General features: G+C 38.4%; 2 protein-coding genes across 2 annotated transcripts; one reads left to right on the top strand and one right to left on the bottom strand.

Annotated features, from left to right (window-relative positions):
• Positions 1–783: 783 nt before the first annotated feature.
• Positions 784–7,402, bottom strand: LOC110877810 (peptidyl-prolyl cis-trans isomerase CYP57). Its single transcript, XM_022126018.2, has 10 exons — positions 7,059–7,402; positions 5,083–5,261; positions 4,898–4,999; positions 4,286–4,395; positions 4,035–4,176; positions 3,266–3,479; positions 2,495–2,534; positions 1,846–2,038; positions 1,238–1,369; positions 784–1,144 (listed from the first exon to the last, which is right to left on the bottom strand). The coding sequence occupies exons 1-10, from the start codon at positions 7,276–7,278 to the stop codon at positions 1,004–1,006; spliced, it is 1,473 nt and encodes a 490-aa protein (XP_021981710.1). The 5' UTR covers positions 7,279–7,402; the 3' UTR covers positions 784–1,003.
• Positions 7,403–12,858: 5,456 nt separating this feature from the next.
• LOC110875785 (protein FAR1-RELATED SEQUENCE 5-like) lies at positions 12,859–15,315 on the top strand. The gene is made up of 8 exons (XM_022123985.1): positions 12,859–13,121; positions 13,205–13,384; positions 13,828–14,086; positions 14,160–14,228; positions 14,290–14,859; positions 14,971–15,017; positions 15,081–15,218; positions 15,279–15,315. Exons 1-8 carry the CDS (start codon positions 12,859–12,861, stop codon positions 15,313–15,315), a joined length of 1,563 nt encoding a protein of 520 aa, XP_021979677.1.
• The last annotated feature ends 5,703 nt before the right edge of the window (positions 15,316–21,018 follow it).

The following is a 21,018-nucleotide window of genomic DNA, read 5'->3' as shown; positions in this document are numbered from 1 at the left end:
AAACCTCCCCAGCGTGTTTTGAATCACGCTAAAATGGCAAATTGTTGGCCAATCACATGCATCCCTCTTTTTCTTGGTCAATCCCCTTTTTTTGGTTAGTTTTGTTATTTAATTATTTACACACCTATTTAACATAATGCCCACATCCCTGCTACACCCATTTTAGAAAAACGCCCAATAATGGCCCTTACTGACTAGACTGTCACATGACAGAAAACGTCACACTACACATGGTCATGGTCTTATGTATTTGAAATTCAAGTGATACTGATTTAACAAATGTTTGAAGAAAAGTCTACGTATGAACCTCTAAGAAAATACATTATAGAGTTAAATGTCATTTTAGTCCCTGTGGTTTGGGTCATTTTGCCAGTTTAATCCAAAGGTTTCATTTTTAACATGTGGGTCCAAAAAGGTTTCACAGTTGCCATTTTAGTCCACTGGGTTACCTTCATCCATTTTTTCTGTTAACGAGAAGGCCAATTTGGTCATTTTGTATGTAATTCTGTTAACTAAAAGGGCAATTCAGCCATAAAAAATGACCGAATTGGCATTCTCGTTAACAGAAAAAACGGATGAAGTTAACCCAGTGGACTAAAATGACAACTGTGAAACCTTTTTGGACCCACAGGTTAAAAATAAAACCTTTGGACTAAAATTGCAAAATGGCCCAAACCACAGGGACTAAAATAGCATTTAACTCTACATTATATGTTATGTATTGCATAGCGCTATGCTCGTTTTTATGTGTTACTTATGTACTCGAGATTCTAGTAATACTGATTTAACAAACATTTTCCACGAGTGACATTGGTAAAAAAAAATTATCAATCCACTCCAAAGCCTAAAACGGGACATCTCTTAAAGAAAAGGCTTATGTATCAACGTGTAAGAAAATACATTAGACGTTAGCAATTACAAGACGTTTTAACGGGCCGCCCATGACTCGACACAACTGTGGGCCATTTGAACCGTCCGGACATGGGTCGAAAATAAGATGTGATCATGTAAGAGATTTGCCGGCCCATTCCCGTTCTCTTTTCTTTAGCTTTGCTTGCATCTTGTTGAATTTTTCTTTTCCTTTCTCCAAAAGAGGGTCAACCACCACATAGTCATTTGGATCATTCCTACGTGACATGTTATCCTGCACACGATTTAAAAAAAATAAAAATTTAATTAAATAATTTGCTAGCCCGTTTTGCCGCCTCTAGAGAAGATTGTATGGATGAAAAATTACCTTATCAGGTGCAAACTTCAGCTTGCTTTTAGTCCAGTCCTCCGAGTCATCTTCATTTTTACCCTCGGAGTCATCATTAGCCGATGAAGGTCGAGTAAACAAGTTTTTGATCTTTTCTAGTTTGGCTAGCATCTATCATCATAAGCACAAATCAATCAAAATAGTGCTTTACATGTACATTATCACCAAAATAACATCTTGAATGTTGAAAAATTATAAATTATATAATCATGTATATTAAATAATAGAGTAAAGAAGTAACACGGATGATCCCTGTAGTTTACCAAAATTTTGGATTTGGTCCCTAGCTTTTCAAAAATACAAGAATGATTCATGTGGTTTGCACTTTGTAACGCATTTAGTCCCCAACTTTTTTTCCAAAAGTACATGGATGGTCCCTGTGGTTTGCACTTTGTAACGCATTTGGTCCTTAACTTGGACCTGTTGAAACCTTTAGATTTGTTGGCTGGGGAATAATGTGTTATAAAGTGCAAACCACACGGACCATCCGTGTACTTTTAGAAAGCTAGGGACCAAATCCAAAATTTTAGTAAACCACAGCCTGTGTACTTTAGTCTAAATAATAAAGGGGTATTGCCATGACGTACATCTTCTTCATGTCCTTGACGTCTGCGTTTCTTCTGCTTCATTAGTTGTCTTTCTCTTTCATGTGGATTCAAAAGCTGCAAGTCTGCATCAGCATTGGCCATACGTTCGGCTCTCACTTCGGATCCAATTCCTTTTTTCTTTATGGACAACTTATTCACTTTGGGCCCATCATCAGGGCTTTCGGCTCTTGATCTTTTAATAGGAAAAAAACAAAAAGAAGCAGAACACCGTAAGATTAGAGAATGCATATAAACATATAATATCCACACGCACAAAGGGCAAGATCGCGGTTTGGGTAGCGGGTCAAAATGAATTCAGGTCGAAATAGATTGGATTGGGTTAGGTTAGGTTAGGTTAGGTTAGGTTGATCCACCAAAAAAATCAATGCATCAGTTCTAAAATCTTTGAATAAAACGATTTAGAAGGTTGTATACGTTAAAAACATAATACGGAAACTTTCAAAATGTTTGACCCATTCCCTTTTTAGCTACTTTCATTCCTTTATCTGACCCTTTTATAATAATAATAAAAAAAAAAAAAAACAGCCCAAATCAACTCACTCAAGCAAATGAGTAGAAATCGGTAACATTACTTTGAAGTTCATAGAACATTGAGTCCGTTAATGCATTGGGTTAAGTTAATTAATACCTTGGTGGAGACTTTTCACGGCTCCTAGGCTTTGAACTCTCTGAAAATGTAACATAGAGATTAAATATAAAAACCAGAAACCAAAAGGGATAACATCATAATATTGTTTACAAAAGATCAAACAAACATAAAATGATGCATCTATTAATATTTCAGTTTTTAAGATTTAGTGTAAAAAGAACATTATGGCATGATATATGGGCATGCCAGAGTAATAAAGTTATGCAGTGATAACTAGGGGTGCGAACGAGCCGAGAAAAAGCTTGAAACGAGCCGAGCCAAGCCTAAGCCTAAAATAAAGCTCATTTATTTATCGAGCCTGGCATGTGAAGCTTAGCAGGCTTGTCGAGCCTTAGTGTAATATTAGTTTCTATTAATATTTAATAACATTTACCCTTAGTGTAAACGAGCCGAGCCCGAACCCAAAAGTAAGCTTGTGTAGTAAGCAAGCCCGAGCCCGAGCTTCACCTTCAGAGCTCGCGAGCCTAAACAATCTATTATTTATATTATTTTTATCTAATATATTAACTAATAGATAATAAACGAGCTCGAGAAACTACCAACAAGCCTGGTCGAGCAGCCTGTTTGCACCTCTAGTGACAGACAACAAGCTTTAAACCGTATTACATTACAATTTTTTATAAAACCTCAAACATGTATTCATAGTCGAGGATGTTTCATGAACACTGCAACCCTAAAAAAATTGCATACCTCATTAACCATTGCTTAGTAAAAATGAGTTTACTTGTGGGTTGAATGGGTTTAAATTACCTTTGTGCTCTTTTTTCTTAGTTGGCATGTCCCCAAGCTCCATTTTCTTTTTAAGTATCTGTTGACGCATGCGTACATCAAAGCTTGCCTCGTCATCATCGTTTTCGTCTGCTGAGTCAGCATCTATTTCCTTTGGTTGATCTTCCTTCTTAGAGCTTAAAGCTTCTCTAACGCTCATTTGTAAATCTCTTCTTGCTTTATCTTCTTCTGGATTCTGCACCCGCAAAACTCATATTAATGAACACTCGGTCTCGTCTTTCAAGCTTTAACCATAAACTACCAAATGTAACTAATTAATATCAACCTTAAAAATGTACTTACTGAAAATACGTGAAATGGATCGTATAACCTAACGATTAGTGTATAGATACGTTCAAGCCAGAAGTTTTAGTATAATAAACGAATTCGGTAGAAATTTTGGCATAACATTCAGTCATCATAGTTTATTCATACCGAAAGAGTTTACATCGTTTAAGTCCAGGGAGAGAACAAGTGTTTTCAATCTCCATAATTTCTAAAACTTATCTTGTCAACACTTATATAGGGTATGACTCATGCGTTGGGAGCAACAACGCACAACACATGCGTTGACACTAAAACACGCATGACTCATACGTTGTACATCACATTACAAACACAACACTCATGTGTTATACACTATCTAACCTATATATATATACAACACACACTCTATCTAGCCTATTCGCACAGTAACGGACCCACAAATATGCATTAAGTCATTAACAATTAAAAATGTACTTATACTTACTGAATTATCTCTTGCATTTTCTTCTTTCAAAAGACGAGGATCATTCAATACATCATGGCTACTTTTTATCTTGATATTCACCGCTGCCAGTTCTTTCTCCTCTTCTTCTGCTTCTTCTCCAAACGACAACAAATTCAACTTTCTACAAATATTAAACAAAAAATACCGAATTAAGCAACTTTAGACGTAACAACAGCCGTATCGAATTTAAAAAGTTTGAACCACTCGAAAGGCAGGATAAGAGTCGTTACTTTGTAGCCTTCTTTTTTGTATCTTTGTTGTCGGTTTCCATTGTAGATGATGGTAAAGATTTAGCAGGTGCTGCTCTTGGAAAAACATCGTCAAATGGGTTCCACAACATCTGAAGTTAAGAAACGGTTAATGATTTTAACTTCCAACAAAACAAACCTTATATAATAAGAGTAAAATGCCATTTTCGTCCCTAAGGTTTGTCCAGTTTCGTCCAAAAGTTTGTTTTTCCGCATCTGGTTACGAAAGGTTTGAAATCTTGCCATTTTCATCCAGCTCGTTAACTCCATCCATTTTCTCCGTTAAGTCAGGGGTATTTCCGGATTTTTTGTTAACTTAAAGGGCAATTCGGTCTTTTTCACTGTATGTACAAGCATTTAGCATAATGTACAAGTATTCAAAATACCCTTACTAAACAAAAAACAAGTAGGTAAAAAGATGAAAATACCCCTGACCTAACGGAGAAAAATGGATGGAGTTAATGAGCCGGATGAAAATGGCAAGATTTCAAACCTTTTGGATCCAGATGCGAAAAAACAAACTTTTGGACGAAAGTCGTAAAAGTGGCCAAACCTCGGGACGGAAATGACATTTTACTCAAATAATAATTATACCTCGATAGAAAGGATTTTTGGAGGAGAATCAACGGGACGGTCATCTTTATCAGTTTCAATATCACCCATATTTAACAGGTTATATAATGAGTCTCCGGTGACCTATAGAGCATATAAGATTTATCAATATTTAAAAAGACAGACGGGCAAAGTGATTATGCATCAGTAAAGCGGTAGTTAGTTACCTTGCCAAATATGGTATGCTTTCTGTCGAGCCAATCACAACGATCGAGGGTCATAAAGAATTGACTTCCGTTTGTGTTTGGTGCGTTGGAATTTGCACATGCGACTAATCCCCTGTGATTGAATCGTAGACGGGTATGGAACTCGTCAGCGAATGTCCCGCCATATATACTTTCACCACCTGAGAATTCAGAAACGGTATTTGTTTGAAAAATGAGAAATTAGAAGCAACACAACCCCTTGCAACATGGGTATCACTTTATCATAAATTCAGAATGCAAGAAAATCTCACTGCGCTATCATTGATCAAAATGAACAAAATACCATTTTCTAAACAAAACATAATATGTCATCACGGTATCTGTTACATACCAAACAGGAGAACTCAACCCAAAAGACTAGTTTGGTGGGTGAGAGAGCCCATTTGGTATATAAACTCCGCATTGGTTGCCCATACAACCGATGTGGGACAAGTCCCATACCTTGCAATGGTTTCAGTCCATAACAGTATCTTAAACAAAACATAATATGACTCAACTTTTGATGTCAACCCCTTGTCATGACTTTTACTTTGGTACACAATTCAGATCTTTTGTGGCCAATAGTAATTCATTTTTCCAAGAAACATCAAACATGTAATACTAATAATTACTTGTACTGTGTGCATATAGAAATTGTTCACTACTCAATTTTCCTTTTCACAATGGAAAGAAGTTCTTATTATTTGAGAAAGCATTTCTTTATTCATCAAAATACCCACTAATGTGAACAGATACCTATTGTCTTCCACATATCAATAATTACACACTGCAGTCACAACTCACAATTGCCACTAATAAAAGGAATGTGCATAGCAAAACAGTATTCTTCTTCAGAGATCAAACAAAAATACCAGTAATGTCCCACCCGTAAGATAGTGCCTGAGGAGGGTGAGACAAGCACAAACTCTACCCCTAACCCACAAGATAGAGAGGCTGCTCCCGATGAGACCCCCCCCCCCAACAAACCCCTTTTCTTATAAATAGCATAAAGTACATACTAGTAGTAGAACGGAACGAAACAAATGAGGACATAAAACGGGTCAAGAACATAGTTGTCAATAGCGGCTATAGCGATCGCTATAGCGCGCTATGTAGCGAATCAACGAAGTGTCGCTATTTGGGTTATAGCGACCAATAGCGTAAATAGAAACGGTTAACATTTTTTGATGTAAATAGCAACTAGATATAGCTATAAAATAGCTGGATTTATAGGTTTTTGTTAAATATACATGTAAAATAGCATATATACCAGGGTATTTTGATACAATATACATATATAAATTTTCAAAATTCTTTTTCTAGTGTATCTCTATTTATAAAATAGCGGTCGCTTTATGTTGCTATTCGCTATGTAGCATATAGATCCCCCGTCGCTATTCGCTATTAACAACTATGGTCAAGAACCACCTAGAAAGTAACTTAATGAAGCAGGACAAGCCATGACATCACGACAAAGCTAAGATAAATCAAACCGAGCACACACATGAACAAACAAACAAACTAGAAAAACAGTAAACGAACACGGGAAATTTTACGTGGTGTGCAACCTACCTACGTCCATGGGGGCGGGCAACTAGGGTTTTCCTATTATTAGGGTTTAAAACTTGCTAAACGGAATTCTCCGCAACTAGGGGTAGGGTCGCCCGGACCCTTCCCCTATTCTTCTCTAATAATCGGCTAGCCCAAGAGGGCGGATGACTACACCAGCGCAACAATTCAACATGTAATTCTATCCCTTGAGCCAAGCAGCCACACTGCATAGTTCAGAACCTTTTGACTGCTATTCAGTTTCATAACACAGTTGCAGCAATATCAAACAATCAAGTGCAGCTGCAGGATGTGATGTCACTACTAAAATCTATCATAAACAGTAAAGACAATACACATCTGATATACGCTTCTAGAAACATCTAATGAAAGCAGAAATTTGAACTCACCTGTGCCAGTACCGGTAGGATCACCACCTTGAACCATGAACGACTTAATAATCCGATGAAAAATAGTGCCATCATAGTACCCATCAACGCACAACTGAACGAAGTTTCTGACGGCTTTGGGCGCCTCTTTTGGCCATAACTCGATGTCAAGCGGCCCGTAATTCGTGTGCAGGATAACCTTGCCCTTTGTGGGAGGCTCCGATACGTAGATTGACGACATTGAATCTGCGAATTGATGCGATGAAGACGATGATTGTTGAGGTTTTTAGGTTGCACTCCAGGTGTTTGTGAAAATGTCTGTTCGAGAAAACCCCTGCCCTGTTAATGGATCGGAAGAGCGGTACTTGACCAGTTGACCCTGTTGGATTGAGTTTATTAGACCACGCGTAGTGGTGTGTGTTTTTTAAAAATTTTTCAAATAAAACGCCCTACCCTATAAGCCACTACACCCGGCGTTATATGGCGTTATTTTCGAAAAAAATTGGTTCGGCGTTTTAATTAAAAAGCTTAAAATGAGAGGGGGCCCACTTTTTGACCGTTGACAACGGTCATATTATTTAATTTTTTTTTTAATTTAAAATATTACCCACTATAAATATATTACCCCACATTCCCATCTTTTTTTATAAAAAACCCACTTTCTCTCCTACTTTCTCTCCCACTTTCTTCTAATTTTTATAAAAAAAAAACCCACTTCCTCCTATTTTTTATACAATCATGCATCCATACCACCCCCCTTTTGGTGTCCCCGCAAGACCCACGAACCCGAACACAACCCAACCGCAAACCCCGTATAACCTTCAAGACATGGACCCGAGCTTTTTAACGTACGCGGCTTACTTGAGTGGCGCCACTCAGTTTGTTCCTCCCACTTTCGGCTATTGTCAAGTCGGCGGGTCTCAACCGTCACAACCCGAATCCGTACCCGATGTCGAAGTCGTGTCGGAGACGCAACCCGAACCGGTGCAAGAAACATCGAAATGCGGCAAAAGGTCGCATAAGAAGAAGGAAAAAGACGCACCACGGCGTACAAAAAATATTATTAAATGGACGAAGCAAGAGGAATTCACGTTGACTCGGGCGTGGCTCGACATTTCGGAGGACGAAGATACCGGTAACCATTTTATATATATATTATTTTAGTTATTTTGTTACTATATTTTTTAACATACAACTTATTATTTTTTTTAATTTGTAGCAAACTTTCAAACGGGCCCGGTTTTGGGGGATAGGGTTCGTGCACTCTTTTTTACCACGTGGGGTCAAGGCGAACATCGGGACCAATATTCCATTTCTAACAAATGGACCGACATCAACAACAAGTGTCATGCGTTCCAATAAGTCTTCCAACGAAACTACGATAATCGCCCGAGCGGTGAAGGTGACGTCGGGATTTTAACGAAGACTTTGGAGGAGTTCGAGAGGACAAAATGCCCTTTCACGTACTATAAGTGTTGGGAGCTACTAGGAAAAAGGCCAAAGTGGGCGGTAGTTAATCCAATGACGTCTAGTAGTAGACGTCGGGCTAAAAGGTCAAAAACATCATCCTCCGTTGACCCGTCAACTCCGACATCGGATGCCCGCAATGTTGATTTAAATGAGGCGGTGGACGTTGACGAGGGAATTCAAGAAGAGTTGGTCCGACCCACCGGTAGAAGAAAGGGAACCGGGAAAAAAACGGTCGAGTCGTCTTCCGATCTCGAGTTAAAGGAAGATTTCGAGGAGATGAACCGTCGTCTCCAAGACATTCGCGACCTCGGCCACCAACGTTATGAGATTATGAAGGAACGAGTAGCGGAAACCAAAAAATTTAACGAGATGCAAGAGGCGAGGCAAATGGAAAAGGACATTGAGTTTTTGTCCAAACCTATCGACCACCTACAAGGCGATGCGTTGATCCTTGCGCAAATGCGTCGCCAAAAAATTAGAGGAAAATATGGACTCTAGATCATGTTATTTTTTTTAACTTTATTTTAATTTTTTCGGTTTTTTTTTTCTGTTTTTTTTTATTTTCTGTTTTTTTTATTTTCTGTTTTTTTTTTCAGTTTTTTTTTTTAATTTTTATTTCAAGTAATGTAATTTTTTTTATAATTTAATGAAGTTTTTTAGGTTTTAAATTAAAATAAATAATTGTGAAATGATTGTGAAATGATTGAATGGGGGTTATTGGCATAATGCCCCACTACGCCACTTTTGCTATAATGCCCCTTCGCTGACTAGGACGTCACGTGTCGGATAATGCCCCATGGTGGGGGCATTATAACCCACTACCACTACACATGGTCTTAGAGTAAATTGCAATTTGCGTCCAAGGTTCGGTGTCAACTCGCGTCCTAAAGTGAAAATTTTACTTGTTCAGTCCTTGCTCTATGAAACTCGCTACGATTTGAGTTCTTCTGTTAAATCTCAATTAGTTTGATTGTTATAAATTTATGAAATTACTAATATGAAACTCGCTATGATTTAAGTCCTTCTGTCAACCCCAACAATCATCGATGGGAAGATCGAAGGTCGGAGGAGATGGTAGTAGTTGGGGGAAAGGATGTGGATGCGGGGTGTTAATTTTTGAAAAAAAAAATGGGATTAAATCTAGGGTTAGGGTTTATTTAATAGTGAAAAGACGGTTTTGCCCCCAATATAGTATATTATGTTAGACACGTAATGGAATATACTAATGATAGTTGTCTTGAGGGACTCACAATGTGGCGAACACCAAACCACGAGGACTCAAGTTTTCATATTTCTTAAAAATATGGACGCAAGCTGATCTTGACACCATATCTTAGGGACACAAATTGCACTTTACTCTTTTTTAACGATCAACAAAGCCCATCACCCAGATAAACTCTATGGTAAAAGGTCATCGACGCTCGTAAATGTAGACGGCGCTGGTGACCCAACCCGTCACCAATACAAAGAAAACCCATTGTCCGAAAGCCCACTGTGGTAAAACCCTAGCTTAACCCAGAACATTTTTACTCTAGGTAAAACTCGAACTCTTTACTCCACTTTGAAAGGTCAAGAGAGTGCTAATGCACCAAAAGGAAGGTCAGTGACAATTTGCCCTAAACTTACTCCTTTTGTCAAGTAATCTTGGGATTTAAACAATAACAAAAAAAAACCATAATCTTGGGATATACAAATATGTAAAAAATAAATAATTAAAAAAGAATTAACTCACAACCTTTGTTGCAAAGTTAGAAATTATTAAAAAAAATCAAATTCGTTGAGTTACTATTCATGGAATTGTGTTTTAGTAGTAACTAAATAAATAAATAAATAAATTATGCAACTGTGTGTTGCTACGAACGTGTGGTCATTTAAGGCCACTCAGCATTGGAGGTGAACTGACCTTTAAAAAACCTAAACGACACCCTCGCTTCCTCTTAATATCAAACCATTTTTTAAATAAAAAACCTTAGATGGATAAATAGACCAAGGCGCAAAACAAATCTATTAGGTGTCAAGAAAAAACAATCAGGAAAAAATAGCAGTGGAAAAAACCAAAAAGAAAGAAGGGGGTTGAAGGAGAGTCGAATCTATGACCTAGGTGGGGAAGTGGAAGGCCCAATGGTGCGCAACACTACTCTACCAAATAATCATCTTGGTTATAGTTCCATTGCAAAGCTATAAAATAAATACTGAAAACGGGAAGAAAAAGATTAGATAAGCATTTAAGACTTGTACCATGCGCTTGAAGCATGGTACATCACTTGTCATAACATGAAATTGGTATATATAGTAATTAGTGGATTGCTTGCACCGCATATGAGATTAGCAGGAATTCGATTGGTATCGTTGCAGTTCCTTATGGTACCAACACTCATTATAGGAAACCCAAAAAAACTAAGTAGTAATATGTCCAAAAGAATATCGACACATGTTTTACATTGATCTATAAGCATAAATTGAATACCAATTCGGATAGTACTGATACTCATGTCAGTGTTGTTGAGTCGAAATCAGTGTGATTCGTCAATGTATTTGCACAATACCTTCACTTGGAAAAATAAACACTATTATTAATACTATTAGGGTGTCCGGAGTGGGGGCGGCAAACCCATTCGGCACCGATCGGTAAACCCACGGCAACCAATGCCAAGCCCTTTGCCGCATGAGTATTTTGACGAAATGGGGTCACAATCGGTGAAGCATAACCGATTCGGCGAAGGGAGGGAAGGGGAGAGAGAGGGGGTGTGTGGTGGGGTCCATGTCATCTCAACCAATCACACATTTTTCCTTTTTTTATTTAAAAAGTTTAACACTTCAACAAATGTCTAAACTATTGCCAACACTTTTCACCAAAGTTTAAACACTTTTCACTGATTGACGTGGCGCACTCTGATTGGTTGATTTTTTAGTTTGTCACTCTCAAGTGTTTAACCACTCTTAACACCCTTATGTTGTCATCAAAACCTATACTAAACACAACTGCGAATTCAATTTTTTTTCATGTTAACAAATGCAAATTATTGAAAGAAAGTTAATATAAATGAGTTAATAAGTTAGTATAAGAGGTTTAAAGATGTGATAATGTAAGGTGGTTAAAAAATCAAAGGGTAGAGAGAGCAACTAATAACAATAACAAAAATACAATAAAAAATCGAGTAAGTGTGTCTTGTTTTTAACGTAGTATATAGTTATAAGTATTATTACAAATCATTATATGATATACGTAGAGGATTCTTTACAAAGTTCAACTTTTGTGAGAACTGTGAGAAATAATTTGGGAATGACAAGTGTCCTTGATCTTAATTAATTCAAAAGAGTGTATTAGTAATTTTCCATTCTTATCACTTAATTGATTTCCAAGATAACTGCAAAAAAAACTGGCGATGAGATTTATTAAGGATTGATTCGAATTTTGTATTTTTTTGCATGATCCAATAAGATTTTCATGTACGCATCATTCTTTATCAATTATAAATACATGAAGTCTTATGAAATTGCCAGAGACAATACAGTTGTTTACCTTCTGCGCCCTTCTTCGATTCTGGTGTTTTATATCAATTTCAGTGGCTTCCGGCGATGCAGGTATATGTGTATCATATTAATTTAATCTGTTTAGAGTTATCATGTTGCGATAAGTAGTGTTATATGTTCGACGTGTTTTTCTTTAGTATGCCGTGTTACAGGTTATTAGTATGCTTTGATTTGGTGTGTATGTAGTGTTTTATAGATTAAGTTGTTTAGGGTAAGTTGTTGTTTTAGTGTTTTATCATGATCAGTGTTTTTTTATTTTTTTATTTTTAGATGTATAGTGTCATATGCATGATCAATAGTGTTATATTCTGTTCACACATCTTAATTTCCGTTCATAGTGTTTTATACATTGAATTGTGTTAGGGTAAGTTTTTGTAGTGTTTTGTCATTAACAGAGTTTTTTTTTATATTTAGATGTATAGTGTTTTATCCACAATCAATAGTGTTATATTATGTACAGACATGTTTTTCTTTTCATAGTGTTTTATCCCCCATCAATAGTGTTATATTATGTGCAAACATCTTAATTTTATGTTTTATAGTGTTTTATGATTATTAAGTGTTTTAAATCAACAAATTATTGTTAATTAAACTGTATAGTGTCTTTACAGTAAACAGATAGTGTTATATCTTCATATAGTGTTTTATCAAATTCAGAAACATGTTGTTATCACTGTTTTATAAACGACTGATGTGTCAATTTTTTGTTGTAGATATTCCTACATACCAGCCCGTTGGTGATGTTCAAGTTTCCCCAAATTCTTGAAGGAGGACATTTATACCAGATGTCGACGATTCGATTAAACCTCAGATGTATATGACGTTTGATTTGCTCGAAAATGCCTTTCTTTTTTACCAAAGATATGCTAAGGCGGGAGGTTTCACAGCTAGGAAGGGTACTCAATACGAGTCTCGAAAGGGTGTCATACATAATAAATGGTTCCTATGCTCAAAAGAGGGTACTAAACCCTTTAAGGCGATTGACTCGACTCAGGAAGCCGGTAGTTCTAATGATAACTCGAAGTCTAAGATTACTCGTAGGGTTCCTTCTATAAGACCGGATGTGAAGCGTGCATTCTGGTTAAGTTAACCCCGGATAATCTTTACGAGGTTTATTACTTCGAGGAGTCGCATAATCACTCATTTGTTGCTGAAGATGACAGGTACCTGCTTCCTGAAAACAGAGGAATCAATTACGTACAGGAAGAAGCCGTAAATGCTTTGAGTGCCATAAACGTTGGTCCAGTTAGAGCGTTTAACATTATGAGGACTCTTTATGGAGGGTTTAACAAGGTAGGTGCCACGAAAGTTGACTTCAAAAACTTCAAGAGAGACTTAAATAGGTATATAGCTTAGTACGATGCTGACATGGTTATTAAACGCCTAAGAAGGAAGAAAGAATGTATACCCAATTTCTCTATGGAATACCTAACAACTGACGATGGCGTTTTACGGGCGTTGTTCTGGGCCAATGGAGATACAAAGAGAAATTTTCATATGTTTGGGGATGTTGTGTCCTTCGATGCTACTTATCGTCGTAACAAGTTCGTATCCTACCTTTATTTTTAGATTCATTACATCCATAATAGATCTATACCATAGTTTTTTATCACCATGATAATGTTTATCGTGTAGTGTGATATGAATGAATAGACTCGTTAAGTTTATATCATACTTATAGTGTTTTAATTTCAATTTGTTATTTAAATAATGTAGGTTGTTTTATATTTTACACTTGTATGGATTTTACAATATCAAATCAGTTATCACACCATTTTTTTTGTAGGTACAATATGATGTGCGTACCTTTTACCAGCGTTGACAATCACTATCGTAATGTTACCTTGGGTGCTGCTATAATAGGTAATGAAACTGCCGAAACATATAGCTGGTTGCTTAACGCATTTCGGCAGGCATTTGGGCGCGAACCACCTGTGATTGTAACTGATCAAGACCCAGCGATGAGGAAAGCTATTCAAGATACTTGGCCTGAAATTAGGCACAGGCTTTGCATGTGGCATATAATGGACAAACTTATTACTAAGGTTTATTAAATACCAAAATTATTGTTTACGACGTTTATTGTTTTAATGGAATTCTTTTGTTGGTTTTTTGTAGTTTTTTATATCTGAATATGTCGTTTTTTGTTTATCGATGCTGTTTTACTTTTATATAATGTTTTATCATGTAGGTACCCTTATCATGTATATTGTATATTTAACTTTTTTAATGTTGACTCGTTGTTTAGGTTGGAGCCAACCTATGCAATAGCACTGATTTTAAGAAGAGGTTGTGTGGTATTGTTTGGACTGATGCATTACTACCCGAACAGTTTGAAACCGAATGGGGTGTTATATTAGCTGATTTTGATTTGGTGAATCATGAATGGTTACATTCAATTTATCATATTAGGGATACATGGATCCCTGCGTACTATCGTGATGAACACATGTCTGGGCTGATGCGTACTTCATCACGTTCGGAAAGTGAGAACCATTTCTTTGGGCAGTTTTGCAACCCGAACTGTACGCTTGTTGAATTCTTGGGGCATTTTGACTCTGCAATCGAAGCCCAAAGACACGAGCACAGGAAGAATGATCATGATACTAGGCACACGAACCCCGAAATATTTGCAAAAGAGTTTGTCTTAGAACAACAGGCGGCAAACATATACACACAAACAATTTTCTTCGATGCGCAACTTGAAATTCAGACAGCCATTCACAAGTGTGGTATTGGAAAATGGGATGAAAGAGAGGATAATTTTGTGAACTTCTCTGTGAAGGACTTTTCTCAAACGTGTGCTACTTTTTTTCAGGTAACCAGAGAATTTAACAATTGTTTGTTTATAATTTTTCTTGTACATGGTGTTCTATCTTATAGTTTTAATTGAGTATATATTTTTGTTCTCATTTTTTTTATGTATTAGGTTATGATGCGGCAGCTAGATATGACCATGAGTTGTTCATGCAATAGGTATGAACAGTTTTGGCTTTTGTGCGCGCACATTTTTTGCGTTTTACTGTTTCTTGATATCAGGCAGTTCCCTGAAAGGTATATAATGCGACGTTGGACCGGGGAAGTTGTTCCTAATAGTGCTCCTGGGGAGATATTAGGGATTAATGAAAGTGATGATCGGTACCAGCAAGTTAATGGTGTTGTACGGGAGATAACAAGGTCAGCCGAGTCTCTTATTAATATGTTGGTTCATAACTTTGATGTGTTGTGCGCTTTCAGGGACCATGTTGTCCAGTATCAATCGACGGCTGATTAGGCAGTCGTAAACGCACCTTACCATTGGGACCCGAAACTCGTCGTCTGCCCCAACTACAGACCGCAACTCTTGTGTACTTTTCTTCGACAACAGATAATCTTTGCAATGTTTGAATATTCCCAGGTGGTCGTCGTCCCCTTCATCGTACGGTTCGTAGTCTTCGTTTCCCCCGTCCACATTGTCTTCCGCACATTTTTCAGCTGCCGTTTCAACTTTTTTAGCATTGGTGGATGATGATTTTTTGTCTTCAGGTATCTTCTTAACCTTTTCACTCCTTGGCTTATCTTCATCTACATGAATTTTAGGTATCATTGGGGTGTTATGCTTTAGGTGGTCTGCCCAAAGTATGTCGTCAAGCTTTCCGAGCAGTTCGTCGAGCATCGCGTTATTTATCAACTCAATCGGTTTTGATCCTTTCTTATCACACTTCAAAACATCCATACGGTCGTACGCGTATGCATCCTGCACATATAAGCATTCAATTTTTAGAATTATGTAGCCATGTAAAGGGTTATGCATGCTGATTGTAGTGTTATACAAGTGACTGTAGTGTTTTACATAGTGAACTATTTGTAAATGTAGTGTTTTATAAGTGATTGTAGTGTTTTATATGCTTTTACATACAGTATATCAAATGTATTGTTCCAAACAGACTTGTTTGTAATCTATTACATGTGACTGTAGTGTTTTACATAGTAACATTGTCACACCCCCAAAATTCCACCATGCGGAGTACCACCGCTTGGAGGCGTGACGTGACCAGGATCGAGCCACCAATCATACTGAACAACCAATCATACTGAACAACGTATTTAAGTAAATAAAGCCAACCACAATACGATTGGTGACTAAAAGCTAGTTAACCAAGTTTTTAATTTAAACAGCGGAAGCGTAAACGTAAAGTCCAAAACATAAGTCCATAGTTTATAAGTTAAAGTTCAAAAATTCAAGTTTAATAAGTTCATAATGATTTAAATATTAAGCACAGAACGTAACAGTCCGTACACCACAACGACTCCTTCCTCGTGCAAGCTCCAAGCATCTAGCGACCTGTAAGGCATGTAACAACGAGTCAACAACAAATTTGAGTGAATTTACAGCTGGTTGTTTAGTTATAGCATTCGTTTCGTAAATCATTCGTTCGTTTTGTAAATCATGTATCGTATAAATTCGGATCGCGGTCTTTCTGACATGTTTGCGAAGATTGGTGGGGGCTTCCCATATGTTACTAGACCACGCGTATCGACTGCTACGAAAATGTAAGAGGTGCCCTAAGTCAATGTCTATCAGCATTGACCCTTTGCCCATAGTCCATTAGTACACGCCCGTCCGACTGGCACGGTGTGAGGTTTGTTAAACCTAATAGCGCTATTAACTAATGACCCGCTCGCCGTAGGCCTCGGCGATTAAGTCGATAAATGAGGGACTTAAATTGATAGAGTTGATGGTCTTATGGTCGTGTACGTAGGCTTTACGTACGTGCCCTTCAATCCGAGGACAGTAGTAAGTAGTTTAATAGTAATGATAGTTCGAGTAGCCATTCAATCCCATTCCCAACCCATCGGGAATCCCATGCCTTGGAAAGAGTGTGAACTCACCTTGGTTGCTCGGTTTGATTCTCAAATATAGCTAATAGTCAAGGTCGGTCAATCACGCCCTAGTATGATTATCACTTAGTTTATTAGTGATTTCAAATAGAACACAAAGTCCCTACACGTATCTATCACATAACATGCATCACTTTAACGGTTCATGCCCATATAAGTTTCCCATCTATTCCCCACTCATAGACAAACATACAACATTGCACATAACACTTTTATTGACATATAACATGTTGTATCATTCTCGGATAACCTACTCGACATTTAGACACGCAAATCACTACTTATGTCGTTTCAGCTTTATTAATCAAAACTGGACTGTTTTTTAGCATTTTAATAAAATAGTTAACCTTTTCCAAAAATTCTCAAATTTTTACAGAAGGTTCTTTATGTTCCAAAATTTATTATGTAAAAATTTCAGAGTTCAGCTCGTTACCTATATTTTATAGAAAATTATTTTCCCGACTGCAATCAGATTTGTTACTTTCTGATTGCAGTTTACGGAATAATTCACTAAAAATTAATCGTAAGTCCGATTGACGAATTTCCAGTTGGAGGATCATTTTGACAACGGTGACCATCCCCTGTAAAAATTCCATGAGTTGATTCTACTCAGGTCTCAAGTTATGACTCCGAAAATGACACACTTTTTCTGCAGTAAAAATGCAGCTTGAGCTGCTGTCCAAAAAACAGTCCCTTAAAAATAGTAAACGGTCTCGAAAAATTACGATTCCAGTGCCATTTGTTTAGTTCTTCCAAAATACACATTTTAGGCTTCAGAAAATCAGTTTTTCGATTTAAAACGGTCCAGTTACAGCCTGTTGAAGTTTGGTGTCCATGATTATTTAAGAATAATAAAATAATGTTTGGTGTCCCGGGTAATGTCTGGTTGTTCAGTCGGATACTGTTTCGTTAATTTGTTTAATTGTTCCGTAAGGCGTCTTATACCTATATTTTTGTAACGAAATTAATTCCTAACACATAGGAAAATATACCGGGCCATTTAGTAACTTTTCTGTATATTACCAGTATGCTAACACGCACATGTAACTATAACACAGTAATCAAATAGCAGTTAAATGATTCAACACAGTCATCAAGTACTTTTATTATCATTAATAAACTGTACGGTTACATGCAAGTTTGAGGGTTGTCACATTCTCCCCCTGTTAAGAAAATTTCGTCCCGAAATTTAGCACGTGATTACTGAGGAAGCTAGTTAAGTTGCGTTGTTTACTGGTTTTTCATGGGGTGTCACATTATCCCCCCGTTGATTTGGAATTTCGTCCCGAAATTCTGTAGTAGCTTCAGTCTCAGTAGTGGTTACTCTTTTCTTAAACAACTGGGGATACTTGAGTTTCATTTGGTCTTCTCGTTCCCAGGTATACTCTGGGCCACGACGGGAATTCCAACGAACTCGGACGAGAGGTATTCTGGTGTGCTTGAGAATCTTAACGTCTTGATCCGTAATCTCTACTGGTTCCTCGATGAATCGCAGCTTGTCGTCGATTGTGAGCTCTTTGAGAGGAACTATGAGGGTCTCATCTGACAGACACTTCTTCAGATTCGACACATGGAATACGTTGTGAACTCCACTGAGTTCTTCCGGTAGGTTCAGTCTGTAAGCGACTTTGCCAATTTTCTCAATGATCTCGAATGGTCCGACGTAACGCGGATTGAGTTTTCCTCGTTTGCCAAAACGAACTACACCTTTCCAAGGTGAGACTTTGAGTAGCACTCGATCCCCAACCTGGAACTCGAGTGGTTTTCTTCGCTTATCGGCATAGCTTTTCTGACGGTCACGAGCTGCCGCCATTCGCTGTCGTACTTGAGCAATCTTTTCTGTTGTATCTACTACAAGTTCTGGGCCAGTGATTTGACTGTGACCAACTTCTGCCCAACAGAGGGGTGATCGGCATTTACGTCCGTATAATGCCTCAAACGGAGCGGCCTGGATGCTGGTGTGGTAGCTGTTGTTATACGAAAACTCCACTAACGGGAGATGCTTTTCCCAGCCATTGCCGAAGTCGATTACGCGTGCCCTAAGCATGTCTTCGAGGGTTTGGATGGTGCGTTCAGATTGCCCATCCGTCTGTGGATGATAAGCGGTGCTCATATCTAAACGTGAGCCAAAAGACTTATGCATAGCTTGCCATAGTTCAGAGGTAAAACGAGCGTCACGATCAGAAATGATGGAGGTTGGCACTCCGTGCCTTGATACCACTTCTTTTAGGTAGATGTCTGCTAGAGTAGAAAACTTATCCGTTTCCTTGATAGGTAGAAAATGTGCAGACTTGGTCAGTCGATCCACGATCACCCAAATGGTATCATTTCCGCTTTGAGATCAGGCCAGTAACGAAATCCATGGAAATTTGCTCCCATTTCCATTTAGGTATCTCTGGTTGTTGAAGTGGGCCTGATGGTTTCTGATATTCGACCTTGACCCTAGCACAAGTCAAGCATTTACCGACGTAGGTGGCTATGCTGGCTTTCATACCAGGCCACCAGTATGTAGTCTTTAGGTCGTGGTACATCTTATCCAAACCAGGATGTACTGAATAACGAGACTTATGTGCTTCATCCATCACAAGCTCGCGTAGGTCTCTGTACAGTGGAACCCAGATGCGTCCGTTAACATAGTAGGCGTCGTTTTCTTTTTGTTCTAGCCGTTGCCTCGATCCTCGTAGGGACTCAGCCCTGATGTTTTTTCCTTTCAATGCTTCAACCTGAGCATCGCGAATCTGAGCGGGAAGGTTAGATTGGATGGTAAGCTGTAATGCACGTACTAGGTATAGTATCCTTTCGGCTGAGAGCATCGGCCACAACATTGGCTTTGCCCGGATGGTACGTGATAGCGCATTCATAATCGTTCAAGAGTTCGATCCATCGGCGTTGACGCATGTTCAATTCCTTTTGCTTGAAGATATGCTCGAGACTCCTGTGATCAGTGTAAATGGTGCACTTGGTACCGTACAGGTAATGTCTCCATATCTTAAGCGCAAAAACAACTGCTCCCAATTCCAGGTCGTGCGTAGTGTAGTTTCTTTCGTGAACTTTAAGTTGGCGCGATGCGTAGGCAATGACCTTGTCACGTTGCATCAACACACAACCCAGTCCTTGGATGGAAGCGTCGCAATAAACCACAAAATCATCTGTGCCTTCAGGCAATGAGAGGATAGGTGCGCTACAAAGTCTATACTTCAAGTGCTGGAATGCGGACTCCTATGCATCACCCCAACGGTAGGTGACACCCTTCTGAGTCAGTGAAGTGAGAGGTTGCGCAATCTTGGAGAAATCTTTGATGAATCTTCTGTAGTATCCTACCAAACCCAAGAATTGGCGGATTTCGGTTGGTGTACGGGGTGCAGGCCAGTTCTTGATCGAGTCAACCTTGGATGGATCAACATGAATCCCATCCTTGTTTACCACATGGCCTAGAAATTGGACTTCGCGAAGCCAGAAGTCACATTTCAAAAACTTGGCATACCACTGCTCTTTTCGAAGAAGTTCTAGAATAAGCCTCAGATGTTGCTCGTGTTCCTCCTGACTCTTAGAATAGATTAGGATATCGTCAATGAAAACAATAACGAACTTATCCAGGTAAGGTTTGCACACTCGGTTCATGAGATCCATGAAGACCGCAGGTGCATTCGTTAACCCGAAAGGCATAACCAGAAACTCGTAATGGCCGTAGCGAGTTCTGAATGCTGTTTTGGAGACGTCCTCCTCTCGGACTCTCAGCTGATGGTAGCCCGATCTCAAATCAATCTTAGAGTAATAACTCGACCCTTGCAACTGGTCAAACAAGTCATCAATGCGTGGGAGAGGATAACGATTCTTCACGGTCACCTTGTTGAGTTCGCGGTAGTCAATACACATCCTGAAGGTACCGTCCTTCTTCTTCACGAATAACACTAGAGCTCCCCATGGCGAAGAGTTAGGACGTATGAAACCCTCTTCCAAGAGTTCTTGTAGTTGCGTGGATAGTTCTTCAAGTTCTAATGGAGCAAGTCGATAAGGTGCACGAGCTATTGGTGCTGCTCCAGAAGCTAGCTCGATTTGAAACTCGACTTGGCGCTGAGGCGGAAGACCAGGTAAT

The sequence above is a fragment of the Helianthus annuus genome, chromosome 9, assembly GCF_002127325.2.
Source record: "Helianthus annuus cultivar XRQ/B chromosome 9, HanXRQr2.0-SUNRISE, whole genome shotgun sequence".
NCBI lineage: Eukaryota > Viridiplantae > Streptophyta > Magnoliopsida > Asterales > Asteraceae > Helianthus > Helianthus annuus.
The sequence above is the reverse complement of the archived record's forward strand: the minus strand, read 5'-3'. Positions and strand labels throughout refer to the sequence as shown.

Bases quoted from the DNA above. Each gene is read 5' to 3' on its own strand.
- LOC110877810 (XM_022126018.2), bottom strand. From the start codon at position 7,278: ATGTCGTCAATCTACGTATCGGAGCCTCCCACAAAGGGCAAGGTTATC. The intron at 4,177-4,285 runs GTAACGACTCTT...TAATATTTGTAG, and splicing joins ACAAAAAAGAAGGCTACAAA to AAAGTTGAATTTGTTGTCGT. The intron at 1,370-1,845 runs GTACGTCATGGC...TTATGATGATAG, and splicing joins GTCAAGGACATGAAGAAGAT to ATGCTAGCCAAACTAGAAAA.
- LOC110875785 (XM_022123985.1), top strand. From the start codon at position 12,859: ATGACGTTTGATTTGCTCGAAAATGCCTTTCTTTTTTACCAAAGATAT. The intron at 14,860-14,970 runs GTAACCAGAGAA...TTTATGTATTAG, and splicing joins CGTGTGCTACTTTTTTTCAG to GTTATGATGCGGCAGCTAGA. The intron at 15,018-15,080 runs GTATGAACAGTT...TCTTGATATCAG, and splicing joins ATGAGTTGTTCATGCAATAG to GCAGTTCCCTGAAAGGTATA.